This window comes from Jaculus jaculus, chromosome 14 (genome assembly GCF_020740685.1).
Source record: "Jaculus jaculus isolate mJacJac1 chromosome 14, mJacJac1.mat.Y.cur, whole genome shotgun sequence".
In the NCBI taxonomy this organism is placed as follows: domain Eukaryota; kingdom Metazoa; phylum Chordata; class Mammalia; order Rodentia; family Dipodidae; genus Jaculus; species Jaculus jaculus.
The window spans coordinates 1,246,405-1,268,928 of NC_059115.1; the positions used below are offsets into that span (position 1 = coordinate 1,246,405).

The window sequence follows — 22,524 nt, forward strand, 5'->3', positions numbered from 1 at the left end:
GATGAGATTAATCACTTAAACAGACCTATAACAAGTATGAAGATTCAAGCAGTTATCAAAAATCTCCCAACTAAAAAAGTCTAGGCCCAGATGGATTCACTGGTTAATTTTCCCAGACCTTCAGGAAAGAACTAACACCAATGCTTCTTAAGCTTTTCCATAAAATAGAAAAAGAAGGAATCCTACCAAATTCCTTCTACGAAGCCAGCATTACACTGATACCAAAACCAGGCAAAAATAGAACAAAAAACGAAAATAACATAACAACCTCTCTCATAAACATAGATGCAAAAATTCTCAACAAATAGTGGCAAACAGAATACAAGAATATATCAGAAAGATCATTCACCCCGACCAAGTAGGCTTTGTCCCACAAATGCAGGGATGGTTTAACATATGCAAATCAATAAATGTAATACATTATATAAATGGACTGAAGGACAAAAATCACATGATCATCTCATTAGATGCAGAGAAAGCATTTGACAAAATCCAACATCCCTTCATGATAAAAATGTTACAAAGACTGGAAATAGAAGAAACATATCTCAATGTTGGGCCCTGAAAGGCCCAGGCGTGAGGCCTAGTGGAACTTCCTGAGCCTAGCTAAAGTTTGGCGACCTGTCTCTGGCCAGCTATGACTCAGCAAGATGCCTAATGGCTTCTGGCCTGCTACCTCTGCATGGCAATTGTAATTACCATTTCAATAGTTACAGTTTACTATTGGCCCTTACCTCTTCCCCCATCCTAAAATCCCCGCCTTCATCCTCAACATGATATAGGCAACTGCTCAGAGTAATAAAGTGAGTTGTTTCTGCATGGAAAAGACTCCCAACTCAGTGTGGTTTTTCTCCGGTGGCCAGGAGAGGTCTGGGTCATCCAAAGCTCATCATCCCCTCAACCCCTAGAGAGGAACCAGCAGGCCTGGTCCTTCCCTCGGCACTACCTGAGCGGGAAGGAGCCCCGAATCTCAACATAATAAAGGATATTTATGACAAACCTACAGCCAACATATTTACTAAATGGGGAAAAACTGGAAGCTTTTCCACTAAAATCAGGAACAAGACAAGGGTGTCCACTGTCCCCACTTTTATTTAATATAGCACTGGAATTCTTAGCCATAGCAATAAGGCAAGAGCTACACATAAAAGGGATACAAATTGGAAAGGAAGAGATCAAGTTATCATTATTTGCAGATGACATGATTCTATACATAAAGGATCCTAAAGACTCTACCAGCAAGCAAGGTATTAGAGCTAATAAACACCTACAACCATGTAGTAGACTACAAAATAAACACACAGAAGTCTGTAGCCTTCCTATATGCTAACAACAAACACACAGAGGTTGAAATCAGAATCAATGCCATTCACAATTGCTTCAAAGAAAATACACATTGGAGAAACAACAGACTCCTCAGCAAATGTATATATCTGTAGAAGAATGAAAATAGATTCTTCAGCCGGGTGTGGTGGCGCATGCCTTTAATCCCAGCACTCGGGAGGCAAAGGTAGGAGGATCACCGTGAGTTAGAGGCCACCCTGAGACTACATAGAGAATTCCAGGTCAGCCTGAGCTAGAGTGAGACCCTACCTCATAAAACCAAAAAAAAAAAAAAAAGAAAGAAAGAAAATAGATTCTTCTCTTTCTTTATGCACAATAATTAAGTCCAAATTAAACACCTTAATATCAGACCTGAAACTCTCAAACTGCTAAAGGAAAAAGCAAGGGTAACTGGGCTGGAGAGATGGCTTACTGGTTAAGCACTTGCCTGTGAAGCCCAAGGATCCCAGTTCGAAGCTTGATTCTCCAGGACCTACATTAGCCAGATGCGCAAGGGGGTGCATGTGTCTGCAGTTTGTTTGCAGTGGCTGGAAGCTCAGGTGTGCCCATTCTCTCCCTCTGCCTCTTTCTCTCTCTGTCTGTTGCTCTCAAATACATAAATAAAAATAAACAAAAAATAAATCATATGGAAACTTACTTTTTTTGGACAATGGAACACTCAGGAGCCACAGATTGTTGCTAGAAAATTTTAAGTGCCAGGGATGGGATACCTTCCAGTGAGTTGTTGGCCAGGGAGGTCCATGATACCCACAAAACATAGGCCATTGCTGAGGCCCTTGGTTTCCCACGCGGAGTATTTGGTAAGACCCTATTGCTGAAGACTCCACATACTTGGGCTGCAAGGCAGCTGAGCTTAAAAACCTCCTCCATGTAGACCAGCTGACAGAAAGCTGGAAGAAGCCGTTCTGCATGCAGTTCAATGGGAGAAAGAGAAATCACCAATGAAGATACTCAATAGTGGACACTGCAAACCAGGCCCAATGAGCCAATGGGCGCAATAGTGGCATGTCTGTCATGGTGGAAACCAACTGCCCTCTAATTGGACTAGAGAACTGCTCATGGGAGGGAATACATCCATGATACTGAAAACTTAAAACAAGGGAAGTCATGAGTCCTAGGGGTGTAACATCTGCTGTTGTCTGGCTAAATGTATATACTATGCCTATCAAATTGCCCAGTAAGCACTTCTCTTAAATGTTCATGCCCTTATCTTAATGCTACTCTCCCTTTTGGTAGAGAATCTTTTCTTTTCAGATGGCAGTGACCTTGGGATGACTCAGAAAGTATTATGGTGCTGAGAAGAAGTGACAGAGGAATGTAAGAATGTAAGAGCCAAAGGAAGGGTAGGACTCCTTACAACATGCTCCTCCCGACACAAAATGGCCTGGATATCCATGACTTCACAGTGCCTGACACTCCCTACACAAGACCATCATAATAGGAGGAAACGATCATGACATCAAAATAAAAGAGAGACTGATTGAGAGGGGGAGGGAATATGATGGAGAGTGGAGTCTCAAAGGGGAAAGTGGGGGGAGGGAAGGCATTACCATGGAATATTTTTTATAATCATTGAAGTTGTTAATAAAATTAAATAAAAATTAAAAAATTAAATTAAATTACTAAAAAATTAAATAAGATAAATTAATAAAAATAAAATTAAATAAAAATAAGATAAAATAGATTTTCAACAAGAATCCCAAAAGCCTTCAATGAGAACAGTCTCAACTAATGGTACAAAGGAACCAAGTTAGACCCCTGCCTGAAACTATATACCACATATAAAGTTAATAGTAGAGCCAGGTGTGCTGGCGTATGCTTTTAATCCCAGCACTCAAGAGGCAAAGGTAGGAGGATCACTGTGAGTTCGAGGCCACCCTGAGACTACATAGTGAATTCCAGGTCAGCCTGGGCTAGAGTGAGACCCAAAAACGTTAATAGTATTTTTTTGTTTTGTTTTGAGTTAGGGTCTCACTCTAGCCTGAGGTGACCTGCTTACCCTGTAGCCTCAGGCTGGTCTAGCTGTCAGTGGTGTTCCCACCTGAGCTTCTCAAGTGCTGAGATTAAAGGTGCATGCCACCACACCCGGTTAATTCTTCACTAGGCTGGGGATAACTGAGTTGGCTGAGTGCTTGCCTTGCACACACAAGTACTAGGCTCAATCCCTAGTACCATTTAAACTGGACAAGGTGGTATACCTCTGAAACCTAAGCATTCAGGAATCAGAGACAAGAGGATCAGAAATTCAAGATTGGAGGCTATGGAGATGGTTTAGTGAGTAAAATGCTTGCTAAATTCAGTGAGGACCTGAGTTTAGATCCCCAGTACCCACATAAAACACTGGGCATGATGATGTGCACTTGTAATTCCAGTGCCAAAGAGGGGGAGACTGGGAGTCCCCAGGGCTCACTGGCCATCGAGTTTGGCTGAGCTGGAGCACTCCAGGTTTGGTGAGAGGCCTTGTCTCAGTAAGACTGAGGAAGACACTTGACACTGACCTTTGTCCTCCACATACAAGCATGCCCACACAAACACATACATGTACACCACACACACAAATATTCAGGGTTATCTTCAGCTACAAAGCAAGTTTAAGGTCAACCTGGACTACATGAGACTCTGTCTCAAAAATAAGAAAGAACTGAGAGTAGGTGTTCAAACACTATACATTCTGTTTATAGCGACACTACTCACAATTGCCAAAAGAAACAAATGAGCTCAATACATAGGGGATGAATGGACAAAACAGCACAGTCTGATTGACACATGCTGTGACGCTGTGCAAGAAGCCAGTCAATGGATAAATGCAGCACTCCACCTATAAGCTGAGCATAAAGAGGAATGCAGCACTGGTGCGTGGTGTGACGCTGTGCAGGAAGCCAGTCACAACAAGCCACATGGTGCAGGCTGTTTCCTGCAGTTTCTAGAGCAGCAACTCTACAAACAGGAAGCCACAGGTGAGCCAGGTGCTGGGAGGAAGGAGATGGAGACAGGCTGCTTAACGGGTACAAGGTTGCCTTCTGGCTTAAAGAGGTTTTGGAACTTGAAGGAGGTAGTGGTTAGACAACATCATGAATGGACGAAATACCACTACATAGTACAAAGTAAAGAGGTTAATTTCACATTATGCAAAATTACCTTAACTTAAATAAGTACCTTTAACTGCTGAGCCATCTTCCTAGCCTCTACCTTAACTTAAAAAAGAAAAAGGGCTAGAGGGAGAACTCAACAGTTAAAGCACTTGCCTGCAAAGTCTAGCATCCTGGTTCAGTTCCCCAGGACCCATGTAAAGCCAGATGCACAAAGTGGTGCATGCATATGGAGTTTGTTTGCAGTGACTAGAGGCCCCTGTGTGGCCAGTGTTTTTCTTTCTCTCTCCCTCTCTGTCTCTCTGGACACAAATAAATAAAAACACTTAAAAACAGAAAAAGAAAGAAAGCAAAGCAAGGCTCGTGGTGCACACCTTTAATTCCAGCACTCAGGAGGCAGAGATAGGAAGATCACCATGAGTTCAAGGCCAGCCTGAGACTACATAGTGAATTCCAGGTCAGCCTGGGCTAGAATGAGACCCTGCCTCAGAAAACAAACAGAAAAGGCTAAACAAACTGGGAATGCAGCTCACTTCAGCACTTGCCTGACATGCACAAGGCCTTTGGTTTGATCCTGCCACACATTATTTTTTTTTAAAGCACTCTAGAAAAGCATATCTCTGAAACTGTTAGGCCAACAGAGACAGCCCAGATGGACAGGCAGGCAGGTGATAGGGTCCTTGGAAACTGCCCTCTATTTCCTTATTTGGACACAGGCACGGGAGAATTGACAATGCAGACACTTGTGGTGGCCTTTCACACTTTGGTGACAAGGAGGACCTGAGAAAGGAAAATGTTCTCACTCTTATCCCCATAGTCTGAGGAGGAAGCAGCCGGGGTTCGATTCCCCAGGACCCACGTAAACCAGATGCACAAGATAGCGCATGCATCTGGAGTTCGTTTGCAATGAGTGGCTGGAGGCCCTAACACACTCTTCTCTCTCTCATTCTCTCTCTTTCTGCTTGCAAATAAATAAATAAATAAATATATATATATATATATATATATATATGTATATATATATATATATATATTTTAAGGAGGGAAGAGCAAGTTCTACTTAATTTGTCAGTGCAGTCTGGACCAGGTGAACTCAACTCCCCATCAGTCTACATTCCTCCAGCACACTCCTCATACAAGTCCACAGAGCCTAGGTCTTAGGAGCATGAGCTGAGGGACGGCATCCTGGCACAGTCATGTCACAAAGCCCCCGTCATTCCATAGCTGTTCACTAAGAACTTTCCGAGGACCTAAAGACACCAGTGAGTGAGTCACATGGAAGCTCCTACCTCAGAGACTCTCCTATTGTCACCTGGAGGCCTGGCTTGTTACTACATCGTCAGATGCAGCCAGGCATGGTGGCACATGCCTATACTCTGCCACTGGGAGGTTGAGGCAGAAAGATTGCCACAATTTGGTGGCCTGGCTGGACTACATAGAGACCCGTCTGTCACAAAAACCTAACTCAGAAAGACTCAAGACAAGTGACATACCTTGCACACAAGAGGAAGTGAAAGAGCTGAGACTAGAATTCAACAGGTGCCAAGATCTAAACAGTGCTGTCCACAGCCCAAGCTCAGGGCTGTTGTGCTGCCCTCCCCTGCCCCCATGAACCATGGGGCAACCTAGTTCCCTTTGGATCTTTTTGCAGACATGGTCTCCTCCAGGAAGCTCTCCCCAACTACCTGATGTGAGGTGGCTCTCAGCTCCAGGCACCTCACCTCCACCCTCCTTTACTGCCTGAGTGCACTCCCTAAAGGGGCCACCACTGAATACATTGCCTACTCAGGCACCTGACCCCCACCGAGATGTCAGGCGTCATCGTGAGGATGGGGCACCTGCCTGGCTGGCCCATAGTGCTGCTCCACGTAAGTGTGGGGTGAACGGAAGTACACATGAACCAGCAACCTCGCCAACACTTGGCATCTTCCTCCCCAGGAAAAAGTCTCTGAAGCCAGTTCAGCACATGCTGTTTCCCAGGTCCCATGAAGGCTGGCACAGGGGACAGGCAGCCCTGGGCTCTCAAGGGTTAGTCTCTCAGGACCTCGGCTTCCTAGCACGCCACTGGACCATGTCCTGCCTGGCCCCCCACACTCTAGACTTCCCTGTCCTGCAGAGAAAAGCCGAGGTACTTTCCTGGCTGTGGGCCCCACAGGCTTGCTCTGCCTGGCCCCTGCTCACTCTTCTCAGTGGTACTGTCCTCAGAGACACCAAGCACATGCCTGCTCAGAGCCTTTGTCCTTGCTGCCACCCCTGCCACACTGTCTGTGCCTCTCACTCCGGCAGGTCCTCCGGGCCCTGCTTGCCGTCGCCTTCTCAGAGCGCTTCCCAGCAGCTCACCAGCCCCTTGACCCTCAGTTCCACTCCGACAACAGCACTTCTTGCCATGTGTTGTTGGTTCGCATTCCCCTTCACGCGAGTCCTGAGCCTGGGACAAGTGAAGCCCCACACAGTCAACTACCCGATCATTTGTGGAATGAATGCCACTGCCTTGCTGTTACTTCACTTATGTGACTTCCCTCTGCAAGCCCCACGATCTTCATCTGTAAGAGGGGCAGATAAATGACATCACTGATACAGAGGCACAGCCTGAGGTCTGCTCTGAGCTGATTCAAGGATATACAGCTAGGGCCACAAATCCATGGCTCCTTGAGCTGGTAATCATCCAACACCTTAACCTTCAGAACACAAAGTGCCAGAAGGGAGCAGGGTACAGTGGGGACACATACAGTCTGGAGGGCAAAACTGGCCCATTACCTCGCTTGTGGAGCCAACCTTCTTTGATGACAGATACCTCATTCATTGTGGCAGCGTGACACGCTGTCACCTAGCTCGGCACAGCTCAGGGCAGCAGGACATGCAGGAGACACTGTGGACAAAGTAGTCTGCAAGACAAAAGAAGCCATGAGAGTGGGAGAGATGTACCCAGCTCCATCCCGCAGGATATGTGGGTTCTGAGACCCTTGGGCTGCCTGGTTTGCTGGGCACTGGTGTAGCAGTGAGAGCCCTTCCATTGGGACACAGGGTCCCCAGAGTCCAATGTAGGGGGAGCACAGACCCAATACCCAAACTCCGCCCTCCTGGCTGGCCAGGAGAAAGTAAGGTGCCCTCAGCCCTGCCTCCTGAGTCAACTCCACAGCCTAGTGCTGAGGTAACCCTCGATGAGCCATACAGCCCTGGGCACTGACAGCATACTCAAAGCCACCACATCTGCCCGCCCCCAATGCCACCACCATCTTTCTCTCTTTCCCAAACCAGGAGCTGCCAACTTGCCACCTTCAGCAAACTAAGCACACCCCAGCCCAGTGCAGAGCTTCTCCATCCCACTGTCCCCATCAGAACAGGTCTCAGAAGTTCAGATCCTGAAGGAACTACGCTTAGAACCCGCTCCCGGGGGCTTGACCTGAAGTCCTAGTCCCTTTCCCAAGACCTCTGCTTCTGCCCTTAGGGGCCTGCAGCTGACAGACTGAGGGACGCCGAGACTGCTGCTGTGTCTCAGGTTCCCTGAGCGGAGGGGATGCCAGCTGGGCCCTACCTGGAGCTTGGGCTTGGACCAAGGCCATGGAGTCCAAGAAGACTTGTGCCTCTCCCAGCCCCGGGTTATTTGCGGACAGCAGATCGGGAGCTAGAGAGGCCCCCAGAGAAGTAGCAGTTGGCTCTAGGGATACCATGGGCATCAGCTTTCTCTCGTGCCCCAGGGGAGCTGGTGGGCCGGACATGCTACTGCCTGGCATGTGACAGTGGCAGGATGCCCAGACCCTGGGCAGAAGGAGGTAAGTGGGAGGAAGCAGAGGAAAGGCGAGGTGGTCAGTACCAGGGAGAAAGAGAGGGTGAGAAATCACAAGCTGGATTCCAAGTTGCAAGGATTTGAAGCAATAAAGAGCCTCCCCAGCCAGACAGACTTCACACACACGTGTGTGCACACGCATGGGAGCACCGGAGTCCTCAGCCCGTTCTCTCCTCCCACCCTACCCTAAGGCTGGCCAGAGAGTACCATTCCACCTTCTTCCTAGGACCCACCTCCCATCTGTCCCTACTCAGAAGCCAGATGCCCCTCAAAGTGACTTTTGCTCAAAACCCTCCATGGCTCCTTGTGTCCTTGGCAAAAATGCCCAAGTCAGCCAAGCATGGTGGCACATGCCTTTAATCCTAGAACTTGGGAGGCAGAGGTAAGAGGATCACTGTGAGTTCAAGGCCATCCTGAAACTACACAGTGAATTCCAGGTCAGCCTGGGCCAGAGTGAGACCCTATCTCAACAAAGAAACAAAAAAATAAAAATTGCCCACATCCTCAACTTGGTGCTCAAGGCCATTCAGGATCTAGCCTCTACCAGCCTCACTCCAGCAGCCCCCACACACCTGCTTTGAAACTTCCCCCACTCAGACAGGTCCCTGCAGACTTGGATGGGCCTCCTCTTCTGTCAAGGGCCCCACTCCATCTACATCTGACTTCGTCCCACCCTGCCACAAACCCATCATAGCTCCCCAGTATGCTTGGAATAGAGAACAAAGTCCTCCCCACACTCAAGAGGCCCACGTGAGCTGCCCTGGCCCTAGAAAGCAGAGGCAGAGGCATCCCACCACAACTCTGCCTTTCCAGCCTTGCAGCCTCATCTGGATGCTCTTCCTCCTCTGAACCTCAGAGAAGCAGTGCTCCCCCCTCTTAAGGGAAACCAGTGGAACAAGGTGCTGAGTTAGCTTCATAGCACTGGGACATGTGAGCAGATGCTGTGAATATCCAAGTATGACAGGAGTGTGGGAAGCCAGGTATGGTGGCACACGCCTTTAATCCAGGTCTCAGGAAGCTGAGGTAGGACCACAGCGGTGAGCTCAAGGCCTGTCTGGATTACAGTGAGGCTCTGCCTCAATAGAGAGAGAGGGGTAGAAAGAGAATATATTTCCAACAGGGGAATACACAGGCCCTGCAGCAGAAAGGCATGGGGGGTGAGTGAGCCTGTGAGACCACCAGGCCCTGCAGCAGAAAGCAGCGGGGTGAGTGAACCTGCGAGACCACCAGGGCCATGTGGCCTGCTGATGGAGCTGGGGCTTTTCCTTGCTACAAGCTCAGTTCAGAAGACTTCCTAATGAGTCGGGGTGGACCCCTCAGAGCCAAAGAAAGGGCAGCTAAGGAAGGAAGGAAGAGAAGAGTGCCCAGGTACAATCTCCATTTTCTCCCACCCTGCCCCTCCTAGCCCAGCAATGTCACCCTGGCACTCCTCAGACCCTGTAACACCAGGGCTGTGGACAGCACTTAAAGGACCAGCTGTGAGCAGAGGGCTTGGCTCCCACCTGGCACCTGATATGCAGCCTTGCACATGCCTGCTGTTCAAAGCCAGGTGAAGGCAGCCTGGTGGAGCCAAAAATGGTCAGGGTTCCAGAGTCCATGAGCCACAGCCAACTGGATAGCCTTGGCATGGTGCCGGCGCTCCCAACACCCTACACCAGAGGGACCATGACGTGCCCAGGTGAGTAGAGGCTCAGCGAGGGGAAGCCTTTTACCTGGGTTCACCCAGCTGAGTGGTCAGGGCCTGGCCGCAGCTCAGAGCGTCAGAGCCACTTTTTACTGTCTCTTCTCAGAACTAAGAAATCAGTGGCAGCTCAGGCGGGGGGGGGAGCAGAGGGAGGAGCTAGAAGATCCCCTGTGTCCAGCCTGGCTCCAGACTGTCCTCCCACTGAGGGTGGCGCCTCAGCAGAGGTGTCTGTGACGCAGTCCTGTGCTGATGAAATGCCAGGCAGCAGAGCCAAGAGGACAGCCTGCTCACTCAGGAGCTGCAGGCTGAGGACAAGGAGGGGGCCAGTGGCACATGGGGACCTGTCCTGGCCACTCGGCATCCAGCACATCCTACAGCAGGGTGCCCTCGTGGGGTCCCACCTGCTGCGGATGAAGGTGCCACATCTGAGTGCAGGAAGGCTGGGGCTGGAGCCACCTGAGAAGTAAGGTGACAAGCACAAAACACCTCATAGGAGAGGACACCCCAATGATCACAGAACACACAAACTCTCACAGATCATGAAAAAACACGGACTAAAGCCATCTGCCTGCAACAGCAAAAACTTTTAAAACTAACCAGTGTGAAGCAAGCTATAGAGGAGTAAGAACTCTTAGTAGGGTGCAGGACAGTGAGGCCATGTGAGAAGTGTCAGAGCAATGACAACTCTACATGGCTGCTCATCACCCAGTCTCGCAGCAGAAACTCACACATCCGTTTCCCCAAGGACATACACAAGCTGATTCACGAAACCCTCAGTGAGTCCCTCCCTCCCCATCCATGCTCACAGCAGGTCAGAAGCCCAGCCACAAGAAAAAGGATCAGCAAGCAGGAAAATACGCACACAGTGGAAATGCCAGCAATAAAAAGGAGCAGAGGACTGGAGAGATGGCTTCACAGTTAAGGCACTTGCCTACAACACCAAAAGACCTTGGTTCAATTCCCCAGGACCCATGTAAGCCAGATGTACAAGGTGGCACATGCATTTAGAGTTTGCAGTGTCTAGAAGCCCTGGTGCACCCAATTCTCTCTCTCTTTTCTCTCTCTCTCTCTCTCTTTCTTTCTTTTTTAGAGGTAGAATCTCACTTTAGCTCAGGCCAAACTAGAATTCACAACGTAGTCTCGGGGTGGCCTCAAACTCATGGTGATCCTCCCACCTCTGCCTCCCAAGTGCTGGGATTAAAGGCGTGCGCCACCATGCCCACACACCCATTCTCTCTCTCTGCCTCCTTCATGCTGTCAAATAAATAAAAATAAAGTATATAAAAAAAGGAGCAAAGTGCTCACCACGCAGGAGGCAGCAGGCAGGGAGACCACACCAGCGTTATGACCACAGGACACGGAGGAAGACCCACAACTGCATGGGGGCTGACTATGCTCCTGGTGGCCACGGGCTCTGGATGACAGTTACTGTTTCTACAGAAGTCACCATGCACAAGAGCTCAGGTTTGGCAGTTCAGCTATTAATAAAGAGCTCCACTAGGGTCGCCTAGCTCCCAAAGCAAGGCTCTCCCCACCTCCTCAGGAAGGCTGCCTGTCTAAATATCCCCCTCAGAAAGACACTGGCATCATCTGGGGCTTTCAGCCCAGCTCTAATGCCTCCCGGCCACATGTGAAATCACACTGGTGGTCTGCTCTGCATAGTAAAGGGAGGAAGCTGAGCCAGTCTACAAGAGGCTCTCCTTGTACTAGTAAAGTTTTTATTCTGTTTAGCAGCTGTTGCAAAAAAAGAAAAGAAATGGTTTCAAGGCCAGCCTGGGCTACACAGTGAGTTTAACATCAACCTGGGCAACAGTCTGAGACCCTGTCTCCAAAAACAACAACAACAGCAACAATAGTTTCTTTCATATGTGGTGGATCCTAGCTACAAAATGACTGGACTTCTACATGAGTAGGAACAAAACTCAGTAGCAGAGGCCAATAAGCTAGAAAGAAGATATAAAGGGAATAGAAAGGGAAGGAGGGGGGACCTAATAGGATGGTATTATATATATGCAAGTAGAAGAGCAGATTAATGGGGGTGAAAAGGCCTAAGTGAGGTCAGGGGAAGAGATTGAGTAAAGGAAAAGTGGAGGGAGAGCAAATCAAAATCTAAGAGGATATAAATAAATCATATGGAAACCTACTCTTTTGGACAATGGAAGACTCAGAAGCCATAGATTGTTACTAGAAAATTTTCAGTGTCAGGGATGGGATACCTTCCAGTGAGTTGTTGGCCAGGGAGGTCACTGACACTAAAACATTACAGGCCATTGCCGAGACCCTTGGTTTCCCACCAGGAAGAGATGGTAAGACCCTATTGCTGAAGACTCCATATACTTGGGCTGTGAGGTCACTGAGAAATCCTGCTGGAGCTGAGCTGAAAACTTCCACGTAGACCAGCTGACAGAAGGCTGGAAAAAGCCATGCTGCATGCAGTTCAATGGGAGTGAGAGAAATCACCAGTGGAGATATTCAACAGTGGACACTGCAAGCCTTAAATTTGGCCAGCCAGGCCAAATGTGCCAACAGATGCAATAGTGACATGTCTGTTATGGGGGAAACCAACTGCTCTCTCATTGGACTGGAGGCCCGCTCATGGGAGAGAATACATCCCTGACACTGAAAACTATCCCTACAACAGGGTAGTGTGGTAGTTTGAATAGATGGACCCCAATATATTCAGTGTGTTATTACTTTGTAGTTTGCATCTGCAGCCACCTGGCTAGAGGTGGTTTCACTGGGCAGATCTTAAGGTGTGGTGGTGGGTTTGAGATTTCAATCTAAAGAGTACCTAGCTGGATTTCCTAAAGTGTACTGTGCTGTGTTTTGGCTTTTGGCTTGTGCTTATCTCTCTGCTTGGACCTGTGAAGGCAGGCAAGCTTCTTCTGCCATTATGGAACTCCCCCTCGATCTGTAAGCTTCAATAAATGCCTTCCTTTATAACTGTGCCTGGCCTAGAAGTTCATCTCAGCAAACCTGAAACTGTCTGCTACAGGTAGTCATGAGCCCTAGGGGTGTAATGTCTGCTGCTGTCTGGCTAAATGTATATACTACGCTCACCAAACTGTCCAGTAAGCACTTCTCTTATGTCCATACCCATATATTTATGCTACTCTCACTTTTGGTTAGAGAAACTTCTCTTTTCAGATAGCAGGGACCTTGGGATGACTCAGAAGGCACCATGGTGCTGAGAAGAAGTGACAGGAGTGCTCAGCACTGCAATATCTCTATCACACCTTCCAAGGCTCAGGGTCCACTGCTGAAGACGTGACAGGAAGAATGTAAGAGCCAAAGGAAGAGGAGGATTCCTTACAACATGCTCCTCCAGACACAAAATGTCCTGCATTTCCATGACCTCACAGCGCCTGACACTACCTACACAAGACCATCATAATAGGAGGAAAAGATGATGACATAAAAATAAAAGAGAAACTGATTGAGAGGGGGAAGGGTATGATGGAGAGTGGAGTTTCAAAGGGGAAAGTGGGGGAAGGGAGGGAGTTACCATGGGTCTACAATTATGGAAGTTGTCAATAAAATAAATAAATAAGCCAGGCGTGGTGGTGCATGCCTTTAGTTAGTCCCAGCACTCAGAAGGCAGAGGTAGGAAGATCGCCATGAGTTCAAGGCCAGCCTGAGAGTACATAGTGAATTCCAGGTCAGCCTGGACTAGAGCGAGACTCTACCTCAAAAATAAATAAATAAATAAATAAGCTACTGAGTACAAGGGTTATCAATGACTATCTTTCTATCTTTAGACTGCAAACAGTTACAAATTACTGTAAATTGTCTTTAAGTCGATACTGTTATCTCTTCTTTTTTTTTCCTGTCTTTCTTCCTTTCTTTTTAATTCTAGTGAGAGACAGAGAGAGAATTGGTGCCAGGGCTTCTGCCACTGCAACTGAACTCCAATGCTTATGCCACCTAGTGGGAATGTGTGACCTTGCTTTTGCCTCATTGTGCAACTGGTGATCGAACATGGGTCCCTAGGCTTCGCAGGCAAGCACCTTAACCGCTAAGCCATCTCCCCAGCCCAATATTATTATTTCTAAATGTCTGGCTCATGGCCTATTTTCTCAATGTTCTCCAAATGGAAGCTGCTCAGAAGTTGCATCTCACAGCTCTGGGTTTAGACCTATGAAGTAATTACATACTCACAGGCAGAGGGGAACAGAGAAGGGCCTTGTTCTACCTGGGAGCCTACAGAATGGGCTAGGTTCTGTGAAACAGGGTAACTATGGTTCCTGCCATTTACAGGGGTGTGAGGCTTAGATTAATGTCCACACTCCCTCCAGTCTGGGACCTGTGACTACCTAAGCCAGAGTCTATCCTTCCTCAGCTCAAATCCCTGCTCTGATGTTCTGGGAAAATGTCAACTCGCCAAAGGAGCCCCGGGACCCTACGAAACCTGCACCAGCTCTCTCCCTGTACCAATATCCCTGTAGCAGTGGTGCCTACCTCCTGAGAGGTGCAGCGGCCCAGCTCTGCCCACGTTTTTTTTTTAAATATTTTATTATTTATTTGAGAGAGAGAGACAGGAAGGGAGAAAGGGAGGAAGAGAGAGAAAAAGGGAGAGAGAATGGGCATGCCAGGGCCTTCAGTCATTGCAAATGAACTCCAGATGCATTTGCCACCTTGTGCTTACGAGGGCCCTGGGGAATCAAACTGAGGTCCTTTGGCTTTGTAGGCAAATGCCTTAACCAACAAGCCACCTCTCCAACCCCTACATGTTGGTTTGAGAGGTCTTCTTGACTTCCCACTCCCTCCAATAGCCTTGCTTTTCTCTGTAGGACCACAGGCTTGACACTGCACATTTACTTGCTGACCAGCAATCTTTGTGCCCTACAATGTCAGTGTGGGGAACAGAGTGGCTCTTGAGCACCCTGGATGCCCACAGTCTTACAGTGTTGGGCACACAGTGAGTACTTAATAAAAAACCCTTGCAGCTGGGCGTGGTGGCACACTCCTTTAATCCCAGTACTCAGGAGGCAGAGGTAGGAGGACCACTGTGAGTTCGTGGCCACTCTGAGACTACACAGGGAATTCAAGGTCAGCCTGGGCTACAGCTAGACCCTACCTCAAAAAAAACAAACTTGCAGGCGGGCATGGTGGAGCACACCTTTGATCCCAGCACTCACTCAGGAGGCAGAGGTAGGAGGACTGTCGTGAGTTCGAGGCCAGCCTGAAACTACGTAGTCAATTTCAGGTCAGCCTGGGCCAGAGTGAGACCCTACCTCGAAAAACCAAAAAAAAAAAAATTTGCAATGGCCACACCTGTAACCCCAGATATCCCATAGGCTGAGAGAAGATGAGTCTAAGGACAAGACCTGCCTAGACTACACAATAAGTTCAAATACAGCTTGGGTAAATTAGCAAATCAGAAAATAGGCTATGAGCCAGACACATAGAAATAACAGTATGAGGCTGGAGAGATGGCTTAGTGGTTAAGGCTCTTGCCTGCAAAGCCTAAGGACCCATGTTTGACTCCCCAGATCCCATGTAAGTCAGTAGTACAAGGTGATGGATGCATAAGGTCATGCATACGCACCAGGTAGCGCATGCATCTGGAATTTGATTGCAGTGGCTGGAGGTCCTGGTGTGCCAATTCTCTCTCGCCCTCTCTCCCACATAAAAAATCTAGCAAGACTATCTCAAAACACAAAGTTAACAACAGGAGCTGGGAGGCTGGGAGCAGTATATAACAGTATATATATATTTCCCAGTATATAAGGTGCTTGCTGCTCAACTCTGAGTACCAGACTCAGATGGCCAGACCCCACAGAAAAGCCAGAAGCTGTGGTGGGTTTCTATAACCCCAGCATGCCTAAGGCAAGAAAGGAGATGGAGACAGGAGACTCTCCCAGAACTTGGGAACTGAGCAGTGAACTTGAGACCTTGCCTCAAAACCAGGTGAAAGGTAGATCAAGTCAGAAGTCATTGGGTATGGTAGCGCACCCCTTTAATCCCAGCACTTGGAAGGCAAAGGTAGGATTGCTGTGAGTTCAAGGCCATCCTGAGACTCCAAAGTGAATTCCAGGTCATCCTGGACTAGAGTGAGACCCTACCTCGAAAACAAAAATACAAAGGTCAGAAGTTGTCCCCTTATCTCCATAGGCATAATGTGGAACATGTGCACTTACATGTATGAACATACACCCACTAAAGAAACTTTCACGAGTTAAAAGAAAATAGGAGCTGAGGAGATTGTTCAATGGTGTAAAAGCACTTGCTGCGAAAGGCTGGAGATGCCAGATGCAATGGTTCCCACACACAGCAACAGAGGCAGGGCCAGAAGGGTCCTGAAGCTTAGGTGTTAACTAGTATTCAAAGTGGCAAACAAGAGAACCCCTGTCTCGAATAAAGTGAAGGATAAAGACCAACACACTTTGAGGTTATCTTCTGATCCCCACACATGTGCCAGGCATGCCCCTGCACACACCCCAAAAGAAAAAGAAAAACTTGGGCTGGAGAGATGGCTTAGTGGATAAGCGCTTGCCTGTGAAGCCTAAGGACCCCGATTCGAGGCTCAATTCTCTAGGACCCAAGTTAGCCAGATGCACAAGGGGGCACATGCATCTGGAGTTCGTTTGCAGTGGCTGGAGGCCCTGGCACACCCATTCTCTGTCTCTCTATCTGCCTCTTTCTCTCTCTTTCTGTCTCCCTCAAATAAATAAATAAAAATAAAATATGTTAAAAAAGAAAAAATTTAAAACTAGGGTGGGGGAGCTGGGGAGACGGTACAGCAGCGAAAGGTGCTTGTTTGTAAAGTCTGACACACAGACTGGCACATGTGTCTGGAGCTCAACTGTAGCAGCAAGAGGTGCTGGAATGCCCATACTTAATAATCTCTCACACAGATGGAAGGAAGGGAGGGAGTGAGGAAGAAAGGAAGTGAGGAAAGAAATAAATGTAAAGAATAGGAAACTAGGGCTGGGTTTAAAAATCGTGGCTCAGCCAGGCATGGTGGTACACACCTTTAAACCCCTAACTCCAGAGACAGAGGTGGAAGGATCACTGGGAGTACACCCACACTCCATTCCGCCCCCACACTCCACTCCACCCCCAGTCACCCATCTGTCTACCAGGACAGGTAGAACTGAAGGCAGGGTGAAAGGTGGGCAGCTGTGAGGGAGCAGGACAAGAATAAGCACAGGACAGATTTCCTTGTCTTCTCTGCCACCCCCCCAACACACACACCATCCCCCAACTTGCTGTTATCCAAGGCCTCACAGCACCCCTAGGAAGAATGTCAAGGGTTAGTGTGTACCTGGCTATGCACTCCAAAAGCACAAGCCGCAACCAGCGGATGCTGCAAGCACAGCTCTGAAAGGACACAGGGCCTCTTCCAGGTGCCCATGGAACGTGACCAAAACCCTTGCAAAGGCTTGTGGGCCCACCTGCCTCAGCCCTTCCTCTACAAGTCAATATGCCCCATCTTTCCTTCAAGCAGTCGCTTGAAAACTGTCACCTCACCCCAGGGCCTTTGCACATGGTTTCCTCTAGCTGTCCTGCTGTTTACCCAGCTTACCCTCATTCTTGAAGAACCCTTCCTCAACTATTCCTACTCACGGCATGGGCAGACCCTCATGACTCAGCTTGCCTTCACCTCACAGAGCACACTTCTACTTGCTTCTGGGCAACCTGTAGGCTGCACGAGGCAGGGGAGTGTCTGCCCTGGTCCCCACTGTGTTTCCACCCCACCCAGCACAGAGCTAGGACCCAGAACTTTAGCAGATTCGAGGAGGGGTGCTAAATAGAAACCAAGCTGCTGCGTTCACTCACTCCACAAGCGTGGTGTCCAGTGTGTCAATGCTGCAACCAGGATGCCACAGTGGCCAAGACAGACCCTGGCCTCCCCCAACCCCCTCGGTTCTGTGCAACTTTAATTCCCAACCCTGTCTAGCTCAGCTCTGTAGGTTCCTCATCCCAGCTTGCGTGTCTCCACCTCCCAGGAGCTTCCCCCGCAGAGCCACAATGCTGCTCCCTCTCTTTGCCTCTCTCTGGTACCCAGATACACATGGTGCAGGAGGAACTCGAAATTCACTGGCAAAATGGAAGATAGAGATGAGTAAAGGCAGCCAGGTGTGGTGGTACACACCTTATGTCAACATTCAGGGGGATGACCACAAACTCAAGGCCAGAACAGGTCACACAGTGAGTTGCAGGCCAGCCAGGGCTGCCCTCCCCGTAGAAAAAGCTCAAACAGCCGGGCGTGGTGCTATTAATCCCAGCACTTGGGAGGCAGAGTTAGGAGGATTGCAGTGAGTTCAAAGCCACCCTGAGACTACATAGCTAATTCCAGGTCAGCCTGAGCTAGAGTGAGACCCTACCTCAAAAGAACAACCAACAAATAAACAAAAAAAAGAAAGAAAGAAAGAAAGAAAGAAAGAAAGAAAGAAAGAAAGAAAGAAAGAAAAGAAAAGAAAAGAAAAGAAAAGAAAAGAAAAGAAAAGAAAAGAAAAGAAAAGAAAAGAAAAGAAAAGAAAAGAAAAGAAAAGAAAAGAAAAGAAAAGAAAAGAAAAGAAAAAGCTCAAACGAATGTGGGGCAAGGCAGGGCACACCTGCCATCCCAGCACTGGGTAGGCAGAGATGGGGCTCCCTGACCAGCTGGTCTAGCAGAACTTGGAAACTCGAGGTTCAGTAAGGCCCTTCCCAAGGAACAAGGAGCTGCTAAGGAAGGCACCAGACACTGACACGCACATTCAGACACACATACAAAATCACCCACACAGGCCTAGAGAGATTTGCTCTGTGGTTAAAGGCACTTAGTTGCAGAGCCTGATGGCCTGGATTTGATTCCCCAGACCCCATATAAAGCCAGATGCACAAAGTGGTGCATGCACCTGGAGTCCATCTGCAGTAGCAAGAGGCCTTAGCATGCCCATTCTCTCTCTGAGTATGCCTCTTTATCAGTCTCTCTTTCAAATAATTTTCCTTTAAATCACACACACAACTCACAATGAGGGGAGGAGAAAGAGATGACTAAAACCGGCCATCATGGTGGTGCACACCTGCAAAGCCAGCACTGGGGAGGCCGAGGCAGGACAGAAAGTTCCAGGAGTCCTGCTCTACATGGCTAGTGCAGTCTGGGGAAAACCAGCAGCGGACCTGGCGTGCATCTTCCAGGCCAGAGACGCCCAGGAGCTGAGAGCCCTCCCGGCAGCCTGTGCCGTGCAGGTTTACGGTGCTAAGAGGTGTGGGGCACAGGCAAGAAGCACAGTGCAAAACCCTCTCAGACACCCCAATCACCCAACCCTGACCCCACTAAATCAGCCCACCAGTACCCAGTGTACACCACAGAGACCTTCTCTGCTCAAGCGACCGTCTGCAGCAGCAGCGGCAGTTCAAGCAGTGCAGCAGCCTCCCAGGAGGCCAGGGCTCTCTAGTTCAGTAGCTCCCAACACGCTGCTCCTGCCACAACAGTCCCGCGTTCAGCCCAGCAGAGGAGTCTCACAGAAGTGAACCCAGGCCCCAAGTGGCTCCCTGGCCCCTCGCAGCACCAGGAGCAGAGCTCTCTACCAACCGCAGCCCCAGCCTGGGTCATGAGGCAGTTCAGCGAGCAGGCAGTGAGGAGAAGGCCAAGAAAAGGAACAAGACAGCAGCACTCACCCCAGCCCACTGGACAAGGCCCCAGAAGTGGCAAACCGAGGCCTGGATTCCTGGCCTCGCCCTCAGAAACAGCATCTGAGGATGAACTTCCCAGCCAAGGCAGCTGAGCTCCAGGAGCTTCCAGCAGGGACCTCTGACATGCACTCTCTCCTTGGCCAGCCCAGCTTGCTGGTCTTGCTCAGCATTCCCAAAACACACATGGGTCCTGCTGTGGGCACCTAGTTGGCAATGGGTTCTGCCCCAAAGGACCAGGCCCAGATCCCACCCTGCGGCCCTCCCACGCTTAGCTCCTTCCCTCTCGGTCCTGCTCCCAGGCCGTCTCCCCTAGCCGGGCCTCTCACTGCTTGGCTGGCTGTCCAGAAGAGCCTGCCACGGAACCACCCCACCGTGCAGCCTAGAGGTCTGGTGGCTGAGGGCCTTCTGAACAGAGCTCTGAAAGCCTGTGAGGCCCAGAGCGGGGCAGTCCTGGTCTTTCCTCCGGAGACCAGGCTAGGACCAAGCACAGCACACACTACTTCCCATCCCTGATCTCAAGAGATTCTCAGGATCCCAGAATGTTCGCTCTCAGGCTCTGCTCCATCTAGGACAGCCCCTCAGATGGATCCTCACCAGGGCTGCTGCTTACTACACGACAGATGCCAGAAGCTCAACGGCAGGACTAGAATGCCCCCACCCTCACTCAGGGTCCCAGGCACTCTGCTTAGAGGGAACCCTGGAACCAGACCGCACAAGTGCGGCATCTGGCCCCTACTCTTCCACCTGAGGTCCCGGCACAGGTTACAAGGGCTCTCAGAGACATCAGGGCAAGCAGAGCAAACTCCTTCTGTCCTAAGATCTTCACCCAGAACCTGCCATGGCTCCTTGCAGCACTCTAGCCAAAATCAGATAGCGCCCCCTCCCCGCCCTCCCCTAAGCCCATTATTGCCGCCTTCATAACATCAACCCTAACCTGACGCACTACCACAGACCTGCTCCTTCTAGAGTGGGACTGGGCATGAGACAGGCAGCCTCTGGCAGGGACCGGTTCCGTCCATGTGACTGCCGTTCACACTGTGCCTTGCCATCTGGGCTGGGGAGGGATGGACAACAAGCCAGCGCACTGAGCCCCTTCCTTGTTCCCTAAAAGGGCACAGCCACGGCCCTGGGGAATACAGTGTGAAACCACAGCAGAGGGAGGCAACCCCTGGGCCTTGGCCCAGCCAGCTGTGAGTTAGGCAGTGACTCTCAACACTGCCCACTCAGTCATACAAGCCTGACGTGACACCTTTGAATACCCAAAGCCGCCCCAGGCTGCTCCTGCTGGGACTCCATAAGCTCTAAAGGTCTAGCGCCCACCCCATTCCCTGGCCATCTGTGCCTGCTCACTATGCCAGGCACGCAGGCCTCCTGGGCGCATCCTTCCACCTCACCAAACTGTCTCCCTCCACACCTCCACGCTGTGGATGGCCCTCCCCAAAGCTATCCTCCTCTCAGACCGCATAACCTCGCCCATCTGGGATCGGCTCGCTGGCCTTCCTGCAGTACCTAAAAGCCCAGACAGTCTCCATTCCTCACATGAATTTCATCCGTAGCTGCTATCCCATTCCTCGCTAAGTCGCCTGTGAGTGTCAGCTTCACAAGGATAGGGTCTTTGGCCAGTGGGTCCCTGATGCGGTATTAGGCACATGGTAGGTGCTCTGGGCTCCGCAACGCCCTCAGGATCAAGCCCACTCCTCCCACCTGTGCCCACATGCCCAGCCTCTCCTCTCCTTGCTCACTCCCACTCCAGGAGCTGTGACAAAATAAGCACCATGGCTGACTCTGGGCAGGAGCTGGATTTGTCAGCGTGAACCTGAGTGTACGCCATCCAGTCTCTGCATCTGGAAAATGGTGAAGGTAATAACGACAGCTCTGCCCTGCTCCTGATGTCCTCTGACAAGGTTCTATAAACTGGCTATAGCCTTCGGAGTCCTGGCAAAAACAATTACAATTTTGAGGGCTTGGGCAGACGGCTCAATGAGTAAAGAACTTGCTGCACAAGCAAGACAACGCGAGCTCTGATCTGCAGTGCCGAGTTGGTGAGCTCTAGGTTCCAAGAGACGCTGCCTCAAAGAACTGAGGCAAAGAATGAGTGACCCACCTACATAGCACTCCTAGGCATATATCATAAAGACTTGTCTCAGTACCTTAGAGATACCTGCTCAACCATGTTTATTGCTGGTCTATTCACAATAGCTGGGAAATGGAACCAGCCTAGATGTCCCTCAACTGATGAGTGGATAATGAAGATGTGGCATATTTACACAATGGAGCTCTACTCAGCAGTAAAGAAAAATGGAAGTTATGAAATTTGCAGGAAAATGGATGAAACTGGAAAGGATTATACTTAGTGAGGTAACCCATGCCCAGAAAGCCAAATGTCACATGTTCTCTCTCAGATGTGGATCCTAGCTACATATGACTGGACTTCTATGTGAGTAAGAATAAAACTCAGTAGCAGAGGCCAGTAAGCTAGAAAGAAGATATAAAGGGAATAGAAAGGGAGACAGGACTTAATAGGATGGTATTATAACATGTTAAGTAGGAGAACAGATCAATGGGGGTGAAAAGGCCTAAGTGAGGTCAGGGGAAAAGATTGAGTAAAGGAAAGGTAGAGAGAGGGCTAATCAAAATCTAAGAGGATATAAATAAGTCACAGGGAAACCTACTTTTTTGGACAATGGTACACTCAGAAGCCACAGATTACTACTAGAAAATTATCAGTGCCAGAGACAGGATGCCTTCCAGTGAGCTGTTGGTCAGGGAGGTCACTGACACCCCCAAAACATTACAGGCTATATCCGAGGCCCTTGGTTTCCCACCAGGAATAGACGGTAAGACCCTATTGCTGAAGACTCCATATACTTGGGCTGCGAGGTCACTGAGAAATCCCGCTGGAGCTGAGCTGAAAACCTCCTCCATGTAGACCAACTGACAGAAAGCTGGAAGAAGCCATGCTGCATGCAGTTCAATGGGAGAGAGAGATATCACCA

At 49.4% G+C, this 22,524-nt stretch overlaps 1 protein-coding gene across 7 annotated transcripts in view; it reads right to left on the reverse strand.

Annotated features, from left to right (window-relative positions):
- The window catches only part of Akt2 (AKT serine/threonine kinase 2), a 70,713-nt gene that overhangs the window by 45,454 nt on the left and 2,735 nt on the right, over positions 1-22,524 (reverse strand). For 4 of the 7 annotated variants that reach the window (XM_045133578.1, XM_045133573.1, XM_045133577.1 and 1 more), the window contains exon 2: positions 7,191-7,318. In XM_045133578.1, the coding sequence (XP_044989513.1) occupies positions 7,191-7,236 (46 nt within the window). In that variant the 5' untranslated portion in view covers positions 7,237-7,318. Of the gene's footprint in view, positions 1-7,190; positions 7,319-19,513; positions 19,719-22,524 lie in introns of those variants that run through there. The other 3 variants (XM_045133580.1, XM_045133579.1, XM_045133576.1) reach the window with 2 other exon arrangements.